This window comes from Myotis nattereri (assembly GCF_964212035.1).
Source record: "Myotis nattereri genome assembly, chromosome: 1".
Taxonomy (NCBI): Eukaryota; Metazoa; Chordata; class Mammalia; order Chiroptera; family Vespertilionidae; genus Myotis; species Myotis nattereri.
This window is the reverse complement of record NC_138075.1, coordinates 215,576,071-215,599,409: the sequence shown is the minus strand read 5'-3', so window position 1 is coordinate 215,599,409 and position 23,339 is coordinate 215,576,071. Positions and strand designations below refer to the sequence as shown.

Sequence of the window (23,339 nt, the reverse complement as noted above, 5' to 3'; positions counted from 1 at the left end):
CCCCAAACCCCCAATCAGCCCTACCCTGAGCGTGACTGAAGGTGGCATCACAACCTCCCGATCCGCCCTGCTCTGTGCATGACAGGGGTCGGCGCCCCAACTCCCCAATCAGCCCTGCTCTGAGCCCGACCAGAGGCTGCACCTAGGGATTGGGCCTGCCCTCTGCCACCCGGGAGCAGGCCTAAGCCAGCAGGTCGTTATCTCCCGAGGGGTCCCAGACTGCAAGAGGGCACAGGCCGGGCTGAGGGACCCCCCCCCCCCCCCCCGCCAAGTGCACAAATTTTTGTGCACTGGGCCTCTAGTATTATAATAAAAACTATGTGTCAGGTTTTTATGTTAATACTAGAGACCCAATGTACTCGGGGGTGGGGGGAGGTCCCTCAGCCTGGCCTGCACCCTCTTGCAGTCCAGGAGCCCTTGGGGATGTCCGACTAATGGCATAGGCCCGCTCCTGGGCCTAAGCTGTCAGTCGGACATCCTTAGTGCTGCCGCAGAGGCAGGAGAGGCTCCCACCACTGCCGCTGCGCTTGTCAGCTATGAGCCCAGTTCAGGGCTTCTGGCTGAGCGGCGCTGCCTCTGTGGGATTGCACTGACCACCAGGTGGCAGCTCCTGCGTTGAGTGTCTGCCCCCTGGTGGTCAGTGCATATCATAGCAATCGGTCAGTCCAATGTTCGGTCGATTTGCATATTAGTCTTTTATTATATAGGGTTCTGTTTGTGTTTATTTAGGATTTGGCAAAGCACCATGCTTGTGAAGTTTATAAATTTTTACTAAATTCTTTCCATGCTAACTCTAGTCTAAAAATGTTACTTATTAAAGTTGTCTTATGCTGCAATGCATATAAAAATTTTTATACTTTCTTCATAAGGCCACTCCATGCCCAAAAGAACCAAATAAAGAGATGATAAATGATGGAGCTTCCTGGACAATCATTAGTACGGATAAGGCAGAGTATACCTTTTACGAGGGAATGGGCCCTGTCCTCGCCCCTGTCACACCCGTGCCTGTCGTAGAGAGTCTTCAGGTGAGACTACCTACTCACAAGTTGACTTTTCCCTCCTTGTAACCTCTCTCAGCTATGACTTAGCATAATTTTATTTCACAATAATTTTGAGTTTTCTCCAAATATTGTGATTTGGGTATTTTGTTCTATGTTATTGGTAATAGAAAAACAAAAATAAGAGCCTAATTTTATGCAAAAAAAATTTAAAACCAACTTGGATGTTACCTTGATTTTTAAGCTTACTTTGTCTTTATAAGCATGTGATTTAAAAGAAGCACTTTAATCACCCATTTTTCGCAAATGATAATTGAATGAAAAACTAATCTGTGCACTTTAATGAGGAGTGAAAAGTGTTCTCAATGCTGTTCTGATTTTCTGTGAATTGCAGCTAAATGGTGGCGGGGACGTCGCAATGCTTGAACTCACAGGACAGAATTTCACTCCAAATTTACGAGTGTGGTTTGGGGATGTAGAAGCAGAAACGATGTACAGGTACTTGGTAAAACTTTTTACATCATCCAGAGTTGGAGGGGGTGGGTATCTGAGACTCTTTCCTGATACTGATTGTTATGTATTAAGCAACCCAATTTTAAGCTTCAGTTCTAAAACTTGCCTTGTGTTTGTTTCCTCCTCAGGTGTGGAGAAAGTATGCTCTGTGTTGTCCCAGACATTTCTGCATTCCGAGAAGGTTGGAGATGGGTCCGGCAGCCAGTCCAGGTTCCAGTAACTTTGGTCCGAAATGATGGAATCATTTATTCCACCAGCCTTACCTTTACCTACACACCAGAACCAGGGCCTCGGCCACACTGCAGTGCAGCGGGAGCAATCCTTCGAGCCAATTCAAGCCAAGTGCCCCCTAATGAATCAAACACAAACAGCGAGGGCAGTTACACAAACGTCAGCACAAATTCAACCAACGTCACATCATCTACAGCAACAGTGGTGTCCTAACTACCGTCTTGTTGCTAGGACTTAAACTGACTCCAGTGCGGCAAAATGTTGAGAGAGAGAGAGAAAAGTGAACAGTCTTTTGTGGTTTCTTGGGAAAACTTTTCATACCAGGTGATACTGTTCAAAAACCCCATGATCCGCAAGTGCTGATTGGAAGTGCAGAAGCCACAGTAAAACAAAAAAACATCATCGACATGTAAAAACTATTGGGAACTCCGGTTTTTTTCAGCTGTTATTTTTGGTTGGTTTTGTTTAAATGGGCAAGAAATAGAGATGTGGCTGGAATAAAAATGAAACTAGAAGACACAAATCTAACATAGTTTTATGGACCAAGGACCTTGTATAAGCTTTAGTAAAGGTACATGTTCACCATACCTTTTATAGCACCGCATAGAGCACACCTGTTCCAGCAGGTGTTCTCCCTGCCCCTCGGAGCTTCTGCCCGTCAGTACGCTCAGGTTCCAAGCCTGACCACGCTTGCCGAGTCTCACTGTCATACTCCCAGGTTTTTTTGGTCTACGGCTGGAACTGTTCTTTCTTTGTTTTTTTAAAGCTGAAGTCTTACGACTTTTTATGAGTTGAAATTGTTTTGATTTCAGCAAGTCAAATCTTGTAAAGCCCTGCATTTTTTTTTAAAGATTATATGAAGTCTGTGCAAAAGCTTTAAGAAATGCCTCTGCCTTGCCTGCAATACATGCCACGTACATGAACTAGTCTCTATTCTCAGACATTTGACAATTATTTTCATGTTTTCTTTTTAAAAAAATGTATTTATAGTGGTGATCCAAGTGGTTCTAACATTTACATGGGATTAAGTGTGGCCATTTAGTCATGAATGAGTTAATGGCACAGGACATGTTGGTGTTTGAAGTGTTCTCTCCCCTTCCCCCATGCAAACATGTGTCTCCATGTTTCAGGATTTGTTCAGGTTTCCCCCACCTGATCTTGTACATAATTTGTATTATGTGTAAGTTAAACATTTTATTTTGAACTTGTAATGTTCCCAGTGATTTCATTCAGTAGGGTGTTTTCTGCCTTTTTGACATATGACAACAACAAAAAATCATAGAAATATTTGCTACCAGGTGGAAGATGGTGCCCTTATTGCATAATGAGAAAAATCTCAGCAGAAGCATGTTTTTATTGACCTTTTATTTTTTTGGTAGCCTAGTCCAAGATGTCATTGTAACCTTAAAACAAGATGCTCTTATTAGATGGTGAACTAAAGTAGCTGGAAGACAAGTACTTTAGAAACAGATAGTTGTGAGATTATAAAAATGCAAATGTAACTTATCTTTCCAATTCTCTCTCTGCTTTTTTAAAAATCTTTTCTTCCCCAGTACTGAGCATCTCCACAGATGTCTCCTACTCAGAAAACATTTCTTTGCCCTTCAGTTAAGATTTGAGTGCGTCCACGGTGATGTTGGCCTTACATGCCAAGTTCCCCCGTTCCTTTACATTGCTTCTGTTTCTGCACTTTGGTTGTGCCTTTGTTCGGTCCTTAGAAATAGCAGCAGACTCGTTGGGCTACATTTAGTACAGGAACCACGTGTGTAATGTCCTAGGACACAGTCTAGTAATACAGTCACCCTTGTTAGAGTAAAAACTACCTCTAGATGGTGGTAAGCTTTTTACTGTCCCATAAAACAGGAGCCAAAGCACCTTGTGAGCGAAAACTGTACATTCGTTATTTCCATACAGAACATAGTCTTTCTGGTGTCCTGGGCTATTTTCGACATCATTGTTAGTAGCATCTTTCTTTTTCAACTTTGCTGTTTTCACTCATTTTGCTCAGATTGTGTCATTGTAAATAGGATTCCTAACATCTTTAAATCACTTCTTCCTCAGTTTCAAGGGAGAAGTCATTTATTTGTAAAACATATTCGTGGTAGAATCAGAGTTACTGATTTTCTCTTTCTGCAAGCCTTTGCAATCAATTACCCATTAGACTGCACGTAGCCTTCTCTCCACACTGCCCCAGTCACTAGCTTCTCTCTGTGAGCCGATCCTGCCTCACTCCTTAAATCTGTCAGTGATGAAGGGCAGAATTCAGTGTGGCCTTATCTTCCTTTGTTTTGACTGTTTACTGGCTTTTTCTTGCCTTTTTCCGAGTAGTATTTATTCTTCTCTCTGTTGTCATGCCAGCAGCCTTTGCACAGTGCTTTTGTTCAGAGTGCAAATGTTTTCAGTTCTGCTTTATTATTAATGGCTCACACGTTTTCTCCACTTCCCAGGTGTGGTGTTTAGTTGTAAAATTACATTAAATTAATTGATAACAGATGAGACACTTTTGAAGCGTCCTTACCCAGCTTTGCAGCTCAAAAATAATCCTTCAAGTTTATGACTTTATTAAAAGTGAACTTTTGCTTGTCGATTATTTAAATATATCTTATTTTGGCTCTTTGTTTCTTTTAATAAGACAATTGAAACATTAGGCTGTAAACTCTTTTCCTGTTTTGTTTTTTTGATAAGTCCAAGAATGTACTTATTATATAGGCATTTCCCCTGCTATTTTTGGTCATTCTGTGAACCACAAACTGAAGAGTGAAATGGTTTGTCTGTTGTAGTTACTGTTAGAGGAGTTCTTTTGTCAGCTGCTTAAAAAAATCTGTTTTGTGGATTTGTAAATCATTTGAGTGTATAATTTATAGGAGCCTTGTCCTCTTTATAGTAAAAGGTACCCCCCCCTTCCCCCATTGGTGGCATTATTAGAGATGCCGGTCATTTTCTGTCATGAAGACCCTCTTAGAATGGTAACTGCTTCAGTGAAAGGACAGTACATTTGAGTTTTTTTAATTCTGCTTTAGAAGTGTATCTTTTGCTCTCATGATTCTATGTAGTTTCTAAAAAATGTGCATAGAAGCCGAGTCTGTGATCCAATATGTTTTTATTAGTTCCATTGAATGGATCACACCGATTGGGAAGGCAAGCGAAAGGCTTTAAAAGTAGAATGCCCTTCGTATTTTGAATGACTTCAGAGTTGAACACTAGAGTAATATTTAACCTGCTGCTGACTTTTCTTAAACTGTGGCAACTGAAGGCATCTTCATATATATATATATTAGTGACCTGTTTGTCACTCTTGCTGCACAGACTTATTTGTGATCATAACTGGTTAGTTTTTGTTTATTTTTCTAATGAAACTGGTACCGTCTGTGCCCTCACAGAATATTCCCCATGCAGTTTTTGAAAGCTAACTAGTCATGTTTAACCAGATAATCCATGGGGGGGGAGGGGGGTTCCTTTTTGAAACAAAATGCTATTCAATTATTAACCAAGTTACTTACTTTTGATTTCGAAAGCAGCTGTTTCTGATGAATACTGAACAAATGTGTGTAATTTTCTGTGCCAGACTTTGACTTTGTTTCAAGCACTGTAATGTGGGTTGGATGGTTAGAAACAATAATATATTAGGGTTTCTATTTAACCCTTTCAGGACTGAACTGTGTCCCCTCTTATTAATTTTCCCTGTGTTGTGATAAATGTTTGCCAGCATTCAGTACTGTGTTGGTCCAACTGTAGGTTTATATGCTCATTTTCAGCTTATTTCTTGTACCTTGCAGCATGCTCTACACATTCAGTCCTTAAGGGGTTTATTTTACAAACTGTGCGCCTGTAAGGTTTGTTAGCAATAAGATAGAAAATTGAGCAAGTTTATACCATAATTTTGTAGAAAAAAGAATCTGCTCAGTTCCATATTTCATCCATGAGAAACCTGCAATATGGGCAGTTTCAAGGAATTAATAAAAAGGAAATGTAAACCATTGTAAAAGTCTTCTGTTGAATGGGCCTGGTGCATGCTTTATCGTCTTGGTGTCAGAATACTTCATAACGATGACATTAAATTCCACGTGACCGTTTGCACACGGACACCCCTACCTTGCTGTCTGCATCGCCCGAGTGGTAGCTGCGCTGATTCCTTCCTCAGTGTTGTTTACTGGGTGCTGCTGCACTGAGAGGGAGGAGTTCTTTTTCCTCCCTTTTGAATGGGGAAATGGGATTGTCCCTCAAGGGGCCTCTCTCCCAATTCAGTAACATTTCTAGCTAATTCCAACAAGATTGGAGAATATTACTTAATAACCTTTCAATATAAGGTTGTCATTTGGCCTGATTCTAAAGAACATAAACTGGTTTGTGCTTTTTGCCTGGGGCTCCTAGGGAGAGTGACAGTGCCTATTTTTGTTGAACAGGGAAACGGTAAAAGGGGGAAATTTCTGTATTTTTTAAGTCATAGTTTATTTTTTTAAAGTATATTTTATTGATTTTTTACAGAGAGGAAGAGAGAGGGATAGAGAGTTAGAAACATCGATAAGAGAGAAACATGGATCAGCTGCCTTCTGCACACCCCCTACTGGGGATGTGCCCGCAACCAAGGTACATGCCCTTGGCTGGAATCGAACCTGGGACCTTTCAGTCCGCAGGCTGACGCTCTATTCACTGAGCCAAACCAGTTAGGGCCATAGTTTATTTCTTATCTGACCTCCTCTCAAAGAAAAAAGTATTAAATAAAGTTACCAGGATTTTGCTAAAGACATCTTGCTCTAAAAATAGTAATTGTTAAATAAATAAGGAACAGTGCAGTTGGAATTTGTATTGTGAGGCCTTTAAAGGCTAAGATTGATAGTGATTAATTTAGAAGAGAATAATCTTGTGCCCCTTCCTGTAAAGAGTACACAATCACTTTCTAAGCGGTTTTATGAAAGATGCTGTCTGTGTGTGTGTGTGTGTGTGGTCATTGACTCCCTGGATGGTTGTCAGTGATAGGGATGGAGAGGGCAAGCTTCATACGGTTCTAGTGGAGAGTGATCACAGAAGGCAGTCGTCTCTGAAAAAAAACACACACACAAAAACACACACAATAAAACAAAAACTAGAAAGGTACAAAGTAGAAACCCTAAAAAAAGGTTTAGTACTAGAAAACCCTGAGGGAGGCAAGTCAAGTTGATGTGTATAAAGTACAAATGAGGTGATTCCTCTTGATTACTGTAAGTTAGGTCCTAAAAGCTTAAGGCCAAGAGACAGAGCTGTATGCCACAGGCCCTGTCAGGACCTGGGAGACGACAGTCACACACCCAGTTCTCTGTGCTGAGGAGGAGGTGAGGTGGTCTGTGTGCCTGGCACATAGGTGTTTAGTAGTTTAGATAAAGATGTTAATGCACATGTAGAAATGACTCATCTTGGTTTGTAGAAAAGGCAGACAGATACTCTAATACAGAAATGGGACAGGTTTTGACTACAAGGAACATTCATACTAAACAAATAGGTTATTTTATTAACTTGGGATTTATAGGTGGCACTTTAAATGTGCTAAAAAATAATTTAAAGGTGTATAGCCAGCCCTCTAGCATATGAATGTAGTCCCTGCTGACTTTAATCTCCTAATGTTACCTTGAAAGTGTCCAGAAGCCAGGTGTTTGGATTTTTTAAGTTATGATTTTAGTTCCCTGACCTCTTGGATAATGTTATTAACCCCCCTAGCCAAGCCATATATATATATATATATATATATATATATATATATATATATATATGCCAAATTACACATATCTACATAGAATCATCCTGGATACTTCCGCGCCTTGTCCAGCTTCCAGGTGAAGATAATGGGTCTTATCTCTTACCCTCATAGCCAAGTCTAACGAGCTCCGTTTCTGGACCTCATATGCTGGCCTCAGGGGACCAGATCTCAGAGACCAGAGTATGAAGGAATGAGCCCACCCGTGATGGTGCTCAGGTTGCTTTCTCATTGGGGTGGCTGATTCTGCAGCTCTCCACTAGGCATTTGTAGGGGAGAGGGGGGGATGCGATGCGGGGGGAAGAGACCCGGCACACAGTTTAGTAGGAAGGAGCTTCAACGTAAAGCCCTTAGCTGTGGTCCTGGCTCTGCAGCCTCAGAGCCCCGGCACCTGCTTAGGTTGTCCTCAGTCGGGTCAGGACTTGCTGTGGCTTGGGTCTTCCCAGGTCAATATGAGCTTTGCTCGGACCTGGTTTTTGTTCATTCCCAGAAACAGTGATATGGCTGTACAAGCCTGAGGGAGGTGAGAAGGTAGAAAAGAGGTCCAAGACTGAGCCCTGGGCAGTGCCTGTTGTAAACAGCCCTTCTCAAACGGCTGCTTGTAGGCTCCCCCAAGTGGGTGTGAAAAAGCCTTGGCTCACAGTAGGCCTGCAAGTGTGGGTCTCCATGTCCGAGTTTCTAACTCCCAGGTGACGGATGCTGTGGGTTTAGAGAACCCCACTGAGTAGCGAGGGTCTGGTGGGCAAACTTTTTGACTTGAGGGCCACAATGGGTTCTTAAACTGGACCGGCGGGCCGGAACAAAAGCATGGATGGAGTGTTTGTGTGAACTAATATAAATTCAAAGTAAACATCATTACATAAAAGGGTACGGTCTTTTTTTTTTTTTTTTAGTTTTATTCATTTCAAACGGGCTGGATCCGGCCCGTGGGCCGTAGTTTGTCCACGGCTGGGTGTGTCCTCAGACGAAAGAGCCATGTCTCTTCAGTCCATAAGGGTGATTGTTTTTAGCTAACGCCACTGTGTTCCGCGTCATTAACTCAGTAAGAATGGTTTTAGAATTAGCCTCACTGTTTTTTAGGCACAGAATTAAAATTTCTCATTACAATTGGGAAGGCCTTATATACCAAGTCACAAGCAAGCTGAGAGGGTGGCCGGTGTGAAAGCCGAAATGCTCACATACAATTACAGTCACGATGCAGAGGCCTGCGTTAGGTAACGATGCGTCAAATCGAGAGCCTTTTAGCATCCAGGACAAAATTGCTGCGCCCAGAAATTACCGGCACATCGAATAGCTCCTGAGTTTTAAAACTGGTTTGAAAAAAGCAAACCCCAAACCATCATTTTCAATTGGGTTCCCTTACTTAGGAGAGCAATTCTACAAAGTTCAAGAGACTATCACAAAAACCTAAATGAGAGGTGTGGGCACTGAGATTCACAGACAACCAGCTGTCTGTGTGGGAGCCTGGCTCTCAAACCCGCCCAGCTTCTCCGCAGAGCTTGACTTTGTAGGTAGGTGCTGGAGCCCAGGCCACCGGAAGCTTCGCCTTTTTAGTTCTTCCTTCTTGCCGTTTGCAACAGCATGTTTGCAACAGTATTTTGAAGCAGCATGTGAAGGCATAGGAAATACTTTCTGTTTTCTGAGCTGCTTATAAAATATTGGCAAGCCCATATTTCATTACCTAGGTGCAGAGTGCTTTATCAGTGTTGCTTTGAAATGTTGCATATGCCGTTCACCCAGTTGACACAGCTGATTCCACCCAGTTTTTTTTTTTTTAATCTTTACTGTTGAAAATATTACATTGACCCCCCCCTGCCCCGCCCCCATTGGCCCCTTCTAGTCCGCCCCCGCCCCAGGCCTTCACCACACTATTGTCTGTGTCCGTGGGTCATGCATTATCTATATAATAAAAGCCCAGCAGCCATTACAGCGGAACGATCAGAATGACCGGTTGACCAGTCGCTATGATGCCCACTGACCACCAGGTGCCAGGTGCTCGATACAGGAGGAGGCGGAGGGGGGCGCATTGAGGCCTGGAGGTGCACGCTATGGCCCAGGGATCCCAGGAACCGCAAGCCCAGAGCCTGCTTTCCAATAAAATAAATAAATTGGAAAAAAATAAAATGGCCAATGCCGCCACCCTGGGAAGAACAGCTGCAGGAGGGAAAGGCCTCCCCAGGCCCCGCCCGGCGCACTGCGAACTCAGGGACTCACTGGTGACGTGCAGGAAGCACAGCCCCTCCAACTCCAAAGCCAGTCACAGGGACAGCTGCTCCCCGTCCAGCTCCGTGGCGGACGCAGTGCTGACAAGCCACCTCAGCTCTGACACTACCTGCGCTTGGGGGCGTGGCCTCGGCCTCCCCGGCCAATGGCGCCGCAGCACAGCCAGAGGGCGCAGGACACAGCCCCCAGGGCTGGCTGGGCATTGGTGTGGCTGCTGACTGACGTCCACGTGCAGTTACACTGTGTGCTCACAGTTGTAGGGAAGCAGGACACCCACTCCTACCGCCCGCGTCACCTTCTAGGCCAGTGACGGCGAACCTTTTGAGCTCGGCGTGTCAGCATTTTGAAAAACCCTAACTTAACTCTGGTGCCGTGTCACATATAGAAATTTTTTGATCTTTGCAACCATAGTAAAACAAAGACATATTTTTGATATTTATTTTATATATTTAAATGCCATTTAACAAAGAAAAATCAACCAAAAAAATGAGTTCGCATGTCACCTCTGGCACGCGTGTCATAGGCTCGCCATCACTGGTCTAGGCTAAGAAAGGCCTGCTGATCTCCGTGTTTCTCCTCCCGTCCGGAATCAAAACCTCTTGGGGATGAATGATCCCAGCGATGGCCCAACACATGCTCGGTGTCACTATCACAGACATTCCTAGTTACTACAGTTCGTTCCGCAGCCGGCAGCGCCCTGCTCCACCCCCTGCCACTCCTCACCTGTCACCCCCTGAGGACCAGCTTGTGTTATCTTGTCTGAAATGTGAGCAAGATCTCAAATGCCCCCCTGTCAACAGCTCCCTTGCCCTACCTTTCTTCCTCTAAAAACCTTGCATTTTAAAAATAGATATTTGATTGATTTCTGAGAGGGAAATAGAGATAGAAACATCAACGATGACAGAGAATCATGGATTGGCTGACTCCTGCACGTTCCAAACTGGGAATCAAAACCTCTCCCGACACCTCCTCCTGTCCCTCCCCCGGCCAGCAGGCCCCTGGTGGAGGCACGGCACTGGCACTGGCACCAGCACTGAGAGAAGGAGGAGGGGAGGAGCCAGGGAACTGTGGGGTGGCGGGGCGTGAGGGCAGCATCGGCCTCTGACATCTGTTCCTTGTGCACCCAGCCCGGTGACCGACCGTCACCACCTCTCCCGATCCCGCCGGGGCCTTCGGGCCCCAATCAGTCTGGCCCTGATCGGCCCTGATCGCCCGCCTGCCTGGCCTAGGGACCCCACCATGCATGAACTTTGTGCACCAGGCCTCTAGTATACATATAAATTCCCAGGTTAATATCTCCCCTCCCACCCTTGCCTTCCCTCTGAGGTTCATCAGTCTGTTCCATGCTTCTATGTCTGGGTCTGTTCTCTTCATCACTTCATTTTGTTCATTAGATTCCACATATGAGTGAGACCATGTGATACTTGAACCTCGTTTTCTTTGGCTTGCAGGACACCAAGCTTCCCACTTCCCGATGATCTTTCTCAGTAGGCTTTGCTGGTTCCTTCTCACCTCCCCACCCTCCTAATCTTGGATAGCCTCAGGGCAAAGGCCTGGCCCTTCCTCTCCCCCAACCTCACTCTTCCCATGGTGAGCTCTCCCCATCGCATGTCTCTATGGGGCTGGCTCCCCAATTCATATTTCCTGCCGAGATCTCACCTGAACCCCAGAATTGGAGAGATAACTGCTTGTTCAACGTCTGAAGGCTAACAGGCATCTCAAACTTAGATCTAAAACTCCCTCCTCTCCTCTGTTCCTCACCCCATGGGCTCCCCTTACCCAGCCAACCTTCCCCTTTGGTAAATGGAACCTCCATTCTTCAATTGCTTAGGCATAATCCTCAAAAGCAGATTCCATGACTCTCTCTGGACCTTTATATTCTTGGGTCAGATACTGGGTGGCGGGAGCGGGGGTGGGGGGGGGGAGTGTTGGTGAAAGCACCACTCTCCCCAATAAAAACCCAGCCACTGTCCAGTATACTGAATTTCTCAAATTTTTCCCTTATAAAAACAAGGGGTAAGGGGTCCAGGAACTAGTTTCAGACTCACCTTAACGAGATTACCTTTTGTACAGGAAATTCAGTATCAGCGATTATTTTCATACTGAATCGGTGTATTTTGTCATTGCCGAGCTAAAAGTAAGAAATTGACAGATCAGAGCTGACAAGGACAGACCTAAACACACTTTTCCGTCAGTGACTCCTTCAAAACGTGCATTTAAACCCTGAGTACTTACACCTCCACCACCATGGGCCAAGCCACCAACGGTCCTCACGTGAATTATTACAGAAGCTTTGTATCTGCTCCTCCAGCTGCCTCCCTGCCCTCACAGAGCCTATTCTCCACAGCAGCCGGAGGGATTCTTTGCAAATGCGTCCCTCTGCTGCTGAAAGCGCTCCAGGGAACCCGTCTCGCTCTGGGTAAAATTCAAAGTCCTCATCTCCCCCCTCTCCTGGTCCACTGTGCTCCACTGCTTCCTTGTCTTTCCTTGACTTCACCAATAGGCTCTCACCGCAGGGCCTTGGCACTGACGGTTCCCGGTATCTGGGACAGTCTTATCAGATGGCCCCAACATCCATGCTGCCCTCGCTTCCTGCCAGTGGCCATCCCTAAACACCTTGTGCAACACTGTGCTCCTGCTCCCAGCACACTCTGTCCCCTCCACCGGCTTTGTTTTTCGTCACAGCACTCACCGCCACCTGGCATTTTGTGTGTTTACTTGTCCATTTGTTTATTTCTCTCTCCTCCGACCAGCTTGAAAGCTCCTTGAGACCTGGGACATTCCTCACTGTCCCCAGAGCCTAGCAAGGAGCCTGGCACATAGTAGGTACCCAGTAAGTACTTGCCAAATGGATGATTAAGTGCTTTCTGGTCACACCATTGGATGGTGTGTCCAGTCTGTCCTGACCACCCAGATCCCTGCCTTAATTCAGAAGCTGATAAAGAATGGGGCACCTTTGCCCTAACCGGTTTGGCTCAGTGGATAGAGCGTCAGCCTGCAGACTCAAGGGTCCCGGGTTCGATTCCGGTCAAGGGCATGTACCTTGGTTGCGGGCACATCCCCAGGAGGGGGTGTGCAAGAGGCAGCTGATTGATGTTTCTCTCTCATCGATGTTTCTATCCCTCTCCCTTCCTCTCTGTAAAAAATCAATAAAATATATTTTTTTTAAAAAAAAGAATGGCACACCAGTGACGAGCATCTGGAAGACACAGGAACTGTGCAAGACCAGAGAGGCAATGCAGAGACAAGAAGACAAACATCGCGAGTGAGGGATTCTTGGCAGCCAAGAACATGGGATGGTAAACAAACAATTTGGTGTTTTTGTCAATGAGGTTTCCTGTTATTAGGTAAGTCAAAGTGGGCAGGACTGTCCACTCACTGGGGGATAGGTTGTTAGGATATTAGCTAATTCGCAATTAATATGGGGGGTAGGGTTTGTAAATATTTTCAGAGGAGGTGGCCCCCACAGCCCTTCGTGGTACAATTCAGAATTTTCTTATATTCCTCATGGTGCTGAGTCTGTGTACCACGTGCCAGACACTCAGCGAGGTGTTTATTCTCAACTTGAATCCTCACCAATATAAAGAGAAAGATGCTAGACATGGGCTCAGGGCACAGACAATAAATAGGAAAGCCATGAGGTGAACTTTTTTACACAGGATAGTTATTTATTTATTTTTATTGCTATGGATTTTAGAGAGGAAGGGAGAGGGAGAGATAGATAGAAACATCAATGATGAAAGGGAATCATTGATCAGCTGCCACCGGGGATTGAGCCAGCAGCCCGGGCATGTGCCCTTGACCGGAATTGAACCCGGGACCCTTCAGTCCTCAGGCCGACGCTCTAGCCACTGAGCCAGACCAGCTAGGGCTGCACAGGATATTTTGAATTTGTGGGACACATAGTGACATCTGTCAAACACTGTGTAAGTGACTGCCAAGTTGTTTTTACGGAATTCCTTCATAAACAGAGCAGGCGGGTATTTCCTTTAGCCCAGGAAGCCATGAAAAAATTAGCAAGATGTTCAAGGTGCTGAGAGTCAAGGGAGTTTGGGAACCTCTGCCCTTGGGGTTAAGAATTGATTTCCTTGGGTTAACCCAGTATTTGCTACTCAGTTAAATCAGGACCTCTCCCCCAATTTTAAAAGTTTTTATTTTATTCTTTTAAGCAAAGTAATGCAACCATGAGGTTAAGGACGATCATAGAGCACTAAAATGCGTGAATGCAAATTGCACTACCTTTCCTCATCTCTCTCCACTTCCCCAGAGCTAGCTGCGTTCCACTCAGTTCTCCCTTCTGGCATTTACCTGTGTTTCTAATTAACATGCATATACTCTGTCTCTTGACCTATCAATATTCTCTGCCAGCTTCTTGCTATTATGGCAGATGAGGATTTTGCTTGTCTGTACCTTCACGCCCATTTCTCTCTTCCTTTCCTCCAAATAGAATTACGATACAGTTTTCATTTAAATCATTGCTCGGTGTTTAAATAGCATTCCTCGCCTGTGAAAGGCGGGTAGTGGTGTCTGCCTCGCTGAGGTTGTTGAGAAAGATAAAAATGCAGGTGAATGTGTAAAGCGGTTGGCATACAGTAGGTGAGGGGCGTCTCACTGATGCCTGAGAGGCATTGGGAATTCTCTAGTAAGAAAGGTGAATGCTCCCTGTCCCCAGCCACCCAGAAACTGTTTGTCATCACAAACTGAGTTTCACAAAATGCAGGAGCTGCCGGGGTAGCAGAGAATATAAAGGCGGAGCTGGGAGGAGGTAGGCAGAGTTCTCCCTCCTTGCCATAGAAGCGGGCCCTCTTAAGGAAAGCCGTGCCAGGACTTGGGATTTCTGCAAAACCCAGAGGCACGTCTATCTAGAGATGGCTAGAGAGGGGCTTCTGGATGGAGGGATGAGCCCTGGAGGGGAGGGGAACCTCCGAGTAGACTAGAGGCACAGCAGTGGCCCACTTAGTGCTGGCAAGAGGGCCCGAAGGTCAAGGGCATAGAACTCAGAGCCTGGAGTCAATGACGGACCGAGAGGCGGAGGCTGAATCAGGCTCCTTGGCCAGCAGTGAGGACCTGCTCTCCTACAGGGTGGGAGGCCGCCTTCCCGGGGGAGCGGGTGAGGTCACCGCCAGCCACTCCTCTGCACAACCTCTGGGAGCCTGAAGGTGTCCTGGTCAGGTGAGATAAGCCGGTGTTTGAGGGTCACGCAGGTGTGCAGGATCCCACAGATGCCAACAGCTAGAATGCGAGGGCCCGGCATCCGGGTGTTCCCACGCCGGGCAAGGCCAAGCAGAAGCAAATAATGAAAAATAAAAGGGTTCAAAAGCAAATGTTGACAGTAAACGGAAGACTCCTTTGAACCAACGGGAGGACATGGATCGGCAAACAGGCCAGGCTCCGCTGGCTCCTGTCCTGGCGGGGGCAGGGCGTGGGGAGCAGCAGTATTGATTGTTCATTTATTTTCTGAGATAACAAATTACAGGTTGATTATAAAATTGCATCTCAGCAGGTCTCCCACCAGCCTGTCTGGGCCAGTGGGGCTGTGACCCTGGAGCGGACTGGCAGGGCCTGCCCCCAGCACACCCATCTCTCTGTGGCTTCCCTGGGCCACCACGGGCTCCTGAGCCTGGGCCTTCGACAGAAAGAGCAACTGCCACGTCCGAGCCCTGAGCCCAGCGCACAAGGGGGCCAGGCCCCGGGAAATGAGATTCAGTCCCCGTTCCCTGCCCAGGCACTTCCTCTCTAAAAATCCATTTCTATAAAAGTCCTGGATTCTCAAAGTGCAGGGGTGTGGGGAAGGGACAGGGCCACAGGGCAGAGCAACGTGGGGTGAGAGCTGGGGAGGTCCCAGGCCCAGCCCCTCAGAGATGAACAGGGAGGGACGGGCCACTTCCATTTTCTGAAGCACCTGGTATGTTACCAAGTAAAGCAACGGCCCCTACTCCCACACCCAGGGGAATGAAAGCATAGGTCTGGGCCGAGTCCTGTGGGTGCTTCAAGCAGCGGCATTTATAATACCCCCAAACTAGACACAACCCTAGTGTTCATCAACTGATGGAACAGCCAAGAGATGGTGGCCTGTCCATGTGTCTCTTCCTTCTGCCTGAATGCCCCTCCCCTCAACACCCCTCACCTGGAGCTCACTCTGCCGGGCTCGGTCCCAACATCACTTCTTCTGGGAGCTGCTCCCTGTCACTCCCACCCCTACTGCCAGGCCTCCCGCTATCGGCTCCCTGTCCCTTTGTGCGTGATTATTTGCTTAATGGCTGATCCCCAGAGAGTCTCAGCTTCATAGAATGAGCGGGTGTCTTATGGCACAAGGGTATGGGGAAGAGGAGGATCGTTGTCCCTCTCTTTCAAACCCAAGAACCTGAAAGAGTGTCAGCACTTGGTAATTGCTCAAATAAGTCAGTGAAATGGTGGCTAAGGGAATGAGTGAGTGAGTGGGTGAGTGAGTGAGTGAGTGAGTGGGTGAGTGAGTGGGTGAGTGAGTGAGTGAGTGGGTGAGTGAGTGGGTGAGTGAGTGAGTGAGTGAATGGATTGATGAATGAGTGAGTGCTGTGTGTCTCTCACGCCTGGAGGTCCAGCTCAGACCCAAGCACAGAGCTTACTCAGAGGAGGAGCATCAGTCCGCAGAGTTGCTCATTTCAATCTTGGGAAATGCTCACCTGGTGCCCTGCAGACACCATGGCCAGGGGAGGGACTAGCTCTGGACCAATGGCTTTCTCTGCACGCCCCCTCCCCCCCACACCAGGATCCCAGGCCCTCACTCTGCAGGCAGGTGCTCGCTTAGATCTTCGAGTCTACAGCATGTGGGAGCTGGCAGGCCCTGCCCACTGTTGGCAGGTGGCATAGGTGTGGTCTCTGAGGAAGGCTTCCCAGAAGAGCAGGTGCGGGAATGCCATCAAGATCACCCAGAAAAGCCGTTTCCAGAATTACTGCCCAGGGTGAAAATCTAAGGTGGAAGAAAGAGTGAGAATTCTCCTTGAGACTGGGGGGGGGGGGGGAGAATATTTCCTCTAATCACGCTCACTTCCTCATTTCCCCCTAAAAGTAAAAATGCCCCCCCCCCCCCCCCCCCCTCCTGAGCCTCCAGCCAGGGAGGATACAGAAGTAGCAGAAAGTACTTTCCCGGAAATGCAGTTACTTGCAGTGTGAAGACATTCCATGCACGTGGGTGGAACCAGTGCACCATTTGGTCATTTGGTAAATAGGTACAAAACACCTACTATGTGTCAGGGTTCTGCTTGGCACTGGGTGTCAGCTGTCCCCTTTCTGGGCTTTCTCTGCAGTTTTTATATCTGCTGTACTTCCGCGTATGGACTTTTTAAAAAAGGTATGGGCTTAAAATGGATGCCTGGGTCTGAGTCCTGGTTCTGCCATTTGGGAGCTGTATTAACTTGGGCTGGGCAAGTTACTTAACCTCTCTGTGCCGCTTTACCTGTAAGTGGGGACTAAGGATACAGCCATTTGGTTGTCGGCAGGATTGCACAGATGCTTGTAAAGTGCCAGAGTGGTACCCAGGAGAAGTCCGCCCTCCATGCTGCTGCTCTTATTACCATCTCCCTGACATGGATGGTACGGAGGGACCATTTGTGTCTTCCCCTCAGCATCCGTCCCCTTTTCTCCTCCATAGCATAACAGATCTTCATAGGAGGTATTCCCCCGCGCTCTCCGCTCAACCTCGTGGTCAGTGAGGGAAGCATTTCAGCGATTTGGGGCAGAGCATATGACCCAGATATGAGCCAATGAAAACACTGCATTTTTCCGCCTACGGAGATGGGCTCAGGCTTGGTAACGTGAGGTAAGCTGGTCCAACCAGAGTGATTCCCGGGAATCTGGCAAGAGCCCACTTGGCTTTCTCCTCGCTGATCCGTGTGAACCTGGGAGGCTGGGTGGGGACTGCATTGCTGCCAGCTTCTTCCTGGAGAATGAAACAAACACAGGGAAAGCCTGGGCTCAGACCCGGCAGACGTGGGGGTTCTGGGTTCACCAGGGGAACCCCAGGCCCACTGGCTGAAAAGCCATATCAGATTCCCAGTTCTTCCATGACCAGGTCAAGAACTTTTCTTCTGGCTTAACCCAGAAATGGTCTTCTCCTTGCAACAGAAGATTCTAATAAACTCGTTGCCTGTTGATGTGACAGAGCATCTGTTTCCTGAGCGCCTGCGACCTGCCAGGACCTGTGCTGGGTGCCGGGAGATGAGAGTGGAGATAGACGAGGCCGCTGATCTCAGGAACCTTGAGTTCTAGGAGGAGACGGACAGCCCAGGCACCATCTCAGGACATTTGGGAAGGAAAAACCGAGGGGCTCTGTCTGTTTACCCCCTGGGACCCCAGAACCACACCCTCTTCATCTGTGCTGCCTTGTTCTCACCTGCTCAGGGCACACAAGGATGTGAGGGTCCCTCCATTTCCCCATGACCCACGGGCCCGCACAAAGCCCCCAGGCTCTGCAGATGGGCTGGTAATTAGGACACGTGAGTCTAAGTCGAGAGGCATTTAAAACGACACACGAAGTTTCCTCATAGTCAGACAAGAGAAAACACAGAGACACACTCTAGGTCCTTGTTTTGCTTACAAACGATTCTCTTCTACACATCTTCATAGTACGCAGGAAAAGGCACCCTTCACCCACAAATGCTCTAAGTTCCACGTAGGCTTAATTAAAGTGGAAGTACACGGAGGTAAAGGTGATGTTCAGTGTTGGCCAGTAGATGGCAGCAGGTTTGAACTTGGCGGGAAAATAGTTGGTGTGACGGCAGGAAGTCAGCTGCAGCACAGGTAAGGCTCCCAGGCAAACAGCTCTGGATAAACACTCGCACTGTAGGGGCCTCCTTCCTCATCTTGAGGAGCCTCTCCGCAAAGCCCATTTACATCTCCGTGCTTCATGGCACGTATTAAGAAATAGGAATTGGACGCCCACTTTGTGCCCAGGGGGGCAGTCATGGCGGACAGGGTCTCCGCCCTTACGAAGGAATGTGTTAGCCTGATTACTGTCATCATCCCAGTACAGATGGTGTCTAAGTGATGTTTCCAAGCAGGTGCATCGAGGTGCAAAACAAAGGTGGCCCGGTGCTCCGCGAGGCGCTCTTATGTCAGCTTGCCCAGCAACCCCGAGTGAGCACATTCACCGAGAATGCAAAGCGGTCCCACGCCTTCCTAAGGTGAGTTCTGCACCGAGAAGAAAAGTTTCTTTCCGGAAGGTCTGATTATATCTTAGAAATGAAAACAACATTTTATGACATCTAGGCTTAGAGTTGCTTAATAAGCTGTGAACATAAACAGACCTGGGACCTGTTGGCTAGGCTAATAAGAATCTGTCCTCTTGGACTTCTGTCTTCAGGGTTTAAACAAACGTGTGGTTGATGGTTCAGAATTGAGGCTGCCTTCCACAGCCAGTCAGTGGTTCTGGGATCCCAGGGGGTAAACAGACAGAGCCCCTCAGGTTCAGCAGGTGAGGCAGGAGGCCTGTCAGAGAGAAGCCACCTCTCCCGGGAGCTGCGACACTGTTCAGCCAGCCAGCCAGGCTCGTTGTCCTGTTGTGTGTGATGCTACTGGACCCTCCCAAGCTCAGCTGACGGGTCCAGCATGGACATCGAGTCAGGTGGTCAATTCGGCTGGGAGTGGAAGGTGTCAGCCACTGCAGCTAGGGAGCGGGTTAGCAGCGATGTTCAGAGGCCAGGCAGCAAGGTAGTGGGTTGGGGTCCATGTAGCTGGAACAATATAAAATAGATGGTACCCTGGCCTAGAGCAGGCTCAACTTATTTTAATTGTCTCTGTAATGATAAGAATCACCTGGGAGGGGAGGGTTTGCTTCTTAAATAACCAGGACCCTCCCACAGAGGCTCTGATTCAGTGGAGTGGAACCTGAGTGTCTGTATTTCTAAGAAGCTCCCATGGGAGACCGATGGCCTAGTCCTTAGACTGCACTGTGAGTAACAGGGCTCAGAGTCCCTTTAAATTCTAGATTCTACAATGGGCTCATGTCACTGGAACAACTGTGGTTTGTATGTAGTAGGGAAAGAAAGTTAGACACCAACATTGCTGTAGGACTTACTCTACGGTGACCTTACTTTTTACAAGACGTCTCATTTCATTCTTTCAACACGCAATCCTGTGGTCGTCTTATTATCCCCGTGGCCCAGGAAATGAACATGAGGAGCAGAGAGTTCGGTCACTTGTTCAGGGATGAACAAGGAACAGGTGAAGGGTTGGGGATTCAAACCAACATCAGACTGGTTGAGGACATATTTACTTAACTAATTTGTTAACCCAAAAAAGAATTATTAAACGTACCTATGAATTCCGGACTATATGAGGCATTAGGACATAAGGTGAGCAGAACAGGTGAGGTGTGGCCCTCCTGGAGCTTGTATTTCAGCAGGAAAGGTGACATTTCAATGAGAAGTAACACCACAGAGGGAACACAGATCCCAAAGCTGCCACTTCTCTCTGTGCCTGCGGCTGCCCCTCTGGTCCACACCTCCCCCCCCCCCCAACCCCCCGTATCTCTTGACTAGAAGACCACAGTGATCTTCTTGACCCCTTGTCTGGGACACTCTTTCCCAGATCCTTACATGACTGACCCTTTCTAATTACTCAGGCTCCCATTACTTCAATTACTTATTACTTTAGCTCCAATGTGACCTGCTCCATGAGGCAATCAATACTTTGCATATTAGATAGGAGTATGGACTATGGAACCAACACCTAGCCTGCCTTCCAGCTCCTCTCCCTATCAGCTGTGTGATGCAGGGCAAGTTACTTTACTTCTCTGTGCCTCAGTTTCCTTATCTGTATAAGGGTGATAGCAGCACCCACCCCATGGGATTGGGGTAAGGATTAGAAGAGGTAATACACATGAAGTACTTAGAATAAATACGTCTGTCACAGGATAAGCAGCATGGAAGCTTCCGCTCCTGTTCTTCTCTGACCACCCTACCTAGTTGTGAGGCACCCCCTTTTATTCACATGTATCACATCACCCCATTTTATTTTTTAATATATTTTATTGATTTTTTTACAGAGAGGAAGGGAGAGGGATAGAGAGTTAGAAACATCGGTGAGGGAGAAACATCGATCAGCTGCCTCCTGCACACTCCCTACTGCGTATGTGCCTGCAACCAAGGTACATGCCCTTGACCAGAATCAAACCTGGGATCCTTGAGTCCGCAGGCCGATGCTCTATCCACTGAGCCAAACTGGTCAGGGCCACCCTGTTTTATTTTCTTCAAAGTCCTGGTTACCAAATCGCTCACTTATTTACTTGTATGTTGTCTGTCTCTCTACCTCCAGAATCTAACCAGGGCACCTGGGCATTATCCATCTTCCATGTGCCCCCAGGTCCGGGAGCAGAGCCTGGCACACAGCAGATTCTCAGTATCTCTTTATTAAGGGGATGAATGAATAACCTGAAGTCGGGGTTCTATGGGAGGACACAGTGGTGTTCTCTAGCCCAGGCCAGGCAGTCAGGAATGACTGCCTTCTATGGACAATAATTTTGACCCAACTATGGACTCTACTCCAACATGAAGGCCACAGCCTCTGCCATTAAGAATAGATGATGGAAAGAAAAAGATAGGCATTGCCGGCCTCTGTTGACCTCTTCCTTGAGTAGGATGAGGTTCTTGGAAAATCTTTAGAGGCTGTAAGCCCAGAAATCAAAACTTGAAGAACATCTAGTTATTGAAGGTTAGAGCCAACAGCCTGTCTTGGATCCTGTTGGTCCGTGTCATACCTTTGACATTGCATTTAAACATGGGTTTTTATATTTAATAAACAAAAGGGCCCTGAGAGATTCTCTGGAGCCTTCTGCTAACATGAATCATCCTTCTGAGCACACACTGCTATTTGGACTGGGGATCTGGCCAAACTGTAAGGGAGGGGTGGGGAGGTGGGGAAGTCCTTATACACCCAGCGAGACTTGCCAGCCCATTCTTCAACTTTTCCAAAGCAAGTGATAGAATGACACAGAGGCATGGCTCTTGCTGAGCCCTTCTTCCACAGTTGGTCAGAATTTGGAGTTTTTCAGAAAAATCATCTATATGTTGGGGTCTGCCTCACCCTAGACTGCTAGGAATATGAAATCAGGAGACCCAAGAATGATGTCCCCAGTCTGTACTTGCCTTTCCCACTTGCTGAAGTCCTAAAAGCAATGTCTGTCTTTATGCAAAGACACAAGTGACTTAAAAAGCACATATATTTGGGAGGGAAAAGTTGGTAGTTAAAATTCAGTCTAAGAGATAAGAGGCTCAGACCTTTTAGGTTGAAAGATTTTAATAGGGAGAAGACAGAGGTAAAGATGGGAGACAGAGAGAGGTAATAGGAAATGAGGAGAAGGGCAGTGCACAGCAAATCATGCGAAAACTCAGTGACATGTGTGAAGCATTTATTTCTGGCTCAAGTGTCTATTGGTCAGCTTGGGTTCAGCTGCTCTGTGCGAGGCTCTGCTGGTCTTGGTTCTAAGTGGCGGGTAAGGTCCCCAATCTGCTCCAAGTGTTTCTCAGTTACATCAGGACCAGATGTAAACTGAGGAGTGAATGGAAACATTTAATGCCTCTTCAGTCCCAGGCTCAAAACTTGCTCCCTATCCCTCCCACCCCCCTATTCCTCTAAATCTAAATCCTTTTGGCCAAAGATGTCACACAATCAATCCCAATAACTCTGGGCAGGGAAGTACATGCTTCCCATGGAGAGGTGCTGGTGTCAAGAGGAACAGTAATTTTTGCTGAACAGTAATTTAATCTTCCACAGGCAGCCTGGGCATCGAAGGCCACCTTTACCAACCTCACACGGTGCCTCACATTGAACTAATCCCTTTTAGTTTTATTGGGTCCTCACAGAATAAGGACAATGAAGCTCAAATGGGAACCAGGGTCTGTAGGTCATATTACCCTATCAGGCACCATAATTTTATTCTGTGAAGGATTTTCCATCATTCACCCCAAATTTCAGGGCTCCAGGCTCCACTCACTTTACTTCTTTGGGCCAAAATTGATCAGATTCTACGACCCTCTTTGGACCTTTATATTCTTGGTTCAGATACTGCAGAGGATGGTGGGGGGAGAAAGGAGGGAGGTAGCACCACCCTCCCCACTAAAAACCCAGCCACTGTCCAGTATACCTGAATTTCTCTAAATTCCCCTTGTAAGAACAAGGGGTAAGGGGGCCAGGACCTAGAGTTTCAGACTCGCCTTAATGAGATTATCTTTTGCACAGGAAATTCAATATCTGGTTATTTTCATAGTTAATCAGCGTATTTTGTCATTGCCGAGCTAGAAATAAGAAATTGACAGATCGGAACTGACAAGGGCAGACCTAAACACATTTTCCCGTTTGCTCTGCAGCGCGCACGCGCAGAGCCTCTCACCTTTGGCTTGGATCTTGCAATTTGCTGGCAGCTCAGCAGCACCCACCTCAATAAACAAAAGGATTGGGAATGTCAAGGGCTGTGGACAGCAGCATTTTTTCTTCCTCTGGTGGTGCTGGCTCCTGAGTACAGTGGGCAAGAGCCAAGAGCGGAGTACCTGCTGCCGCCTCCTGCCCATCCCAGATGCAGGGCCCGTTCCCATTATGAAAAAAACCACCCAGGGAAACCTGCCTCTGGGCGCCTGAGGGGCCGGGCTCACTCCCTGACCTCCCCCTCTTCC

The 23,339-nt window shown here is 47.2% G+C and overlaps 1 protein-coding gene across 6 annotated transcripts in view; it reads left to right on the top strand.

The window, feature by feature from the left end:
- The window catches only part of RBPJ (recombination signal binding protein for immunoglobulin kappa J region), a 104,371-nt gene extending 101,365 nt beyond the window's left edge, over positions 1 to 3,006 (top strand). For 3 of the 6 annotated variants that reach the window (XM_081083063.1, XM_081083064.1, XM_081083062.1), the window contains 3 exons: positions 870 to 1,025; positions 1,393 to 1,496; positions 1,640 to 3,006. In XM_081083063.1, the coding sequence (XP_080939189.1) occupies positions 870 to 1,025; positions 1,393 to 1,496; positions 1,640 to 1,955 (576 nt within the window). In that variant the 3' untranslated portion in view covers positions 1,956 to 3,006. The remainder of the gene's footprint in view (positions 1 to 869; positions 1,026 to 1,392; positions 1,497 to 1,639) is intronic. The other 3 variants (XM_081083066.1, XM_081083065.1, XM_081083067.1) reach the window with 2 other exon arrangements.
- The last annotated feature ends 20,333 nt before the right edge of the window (positions 3,007 to 23,339 follow it).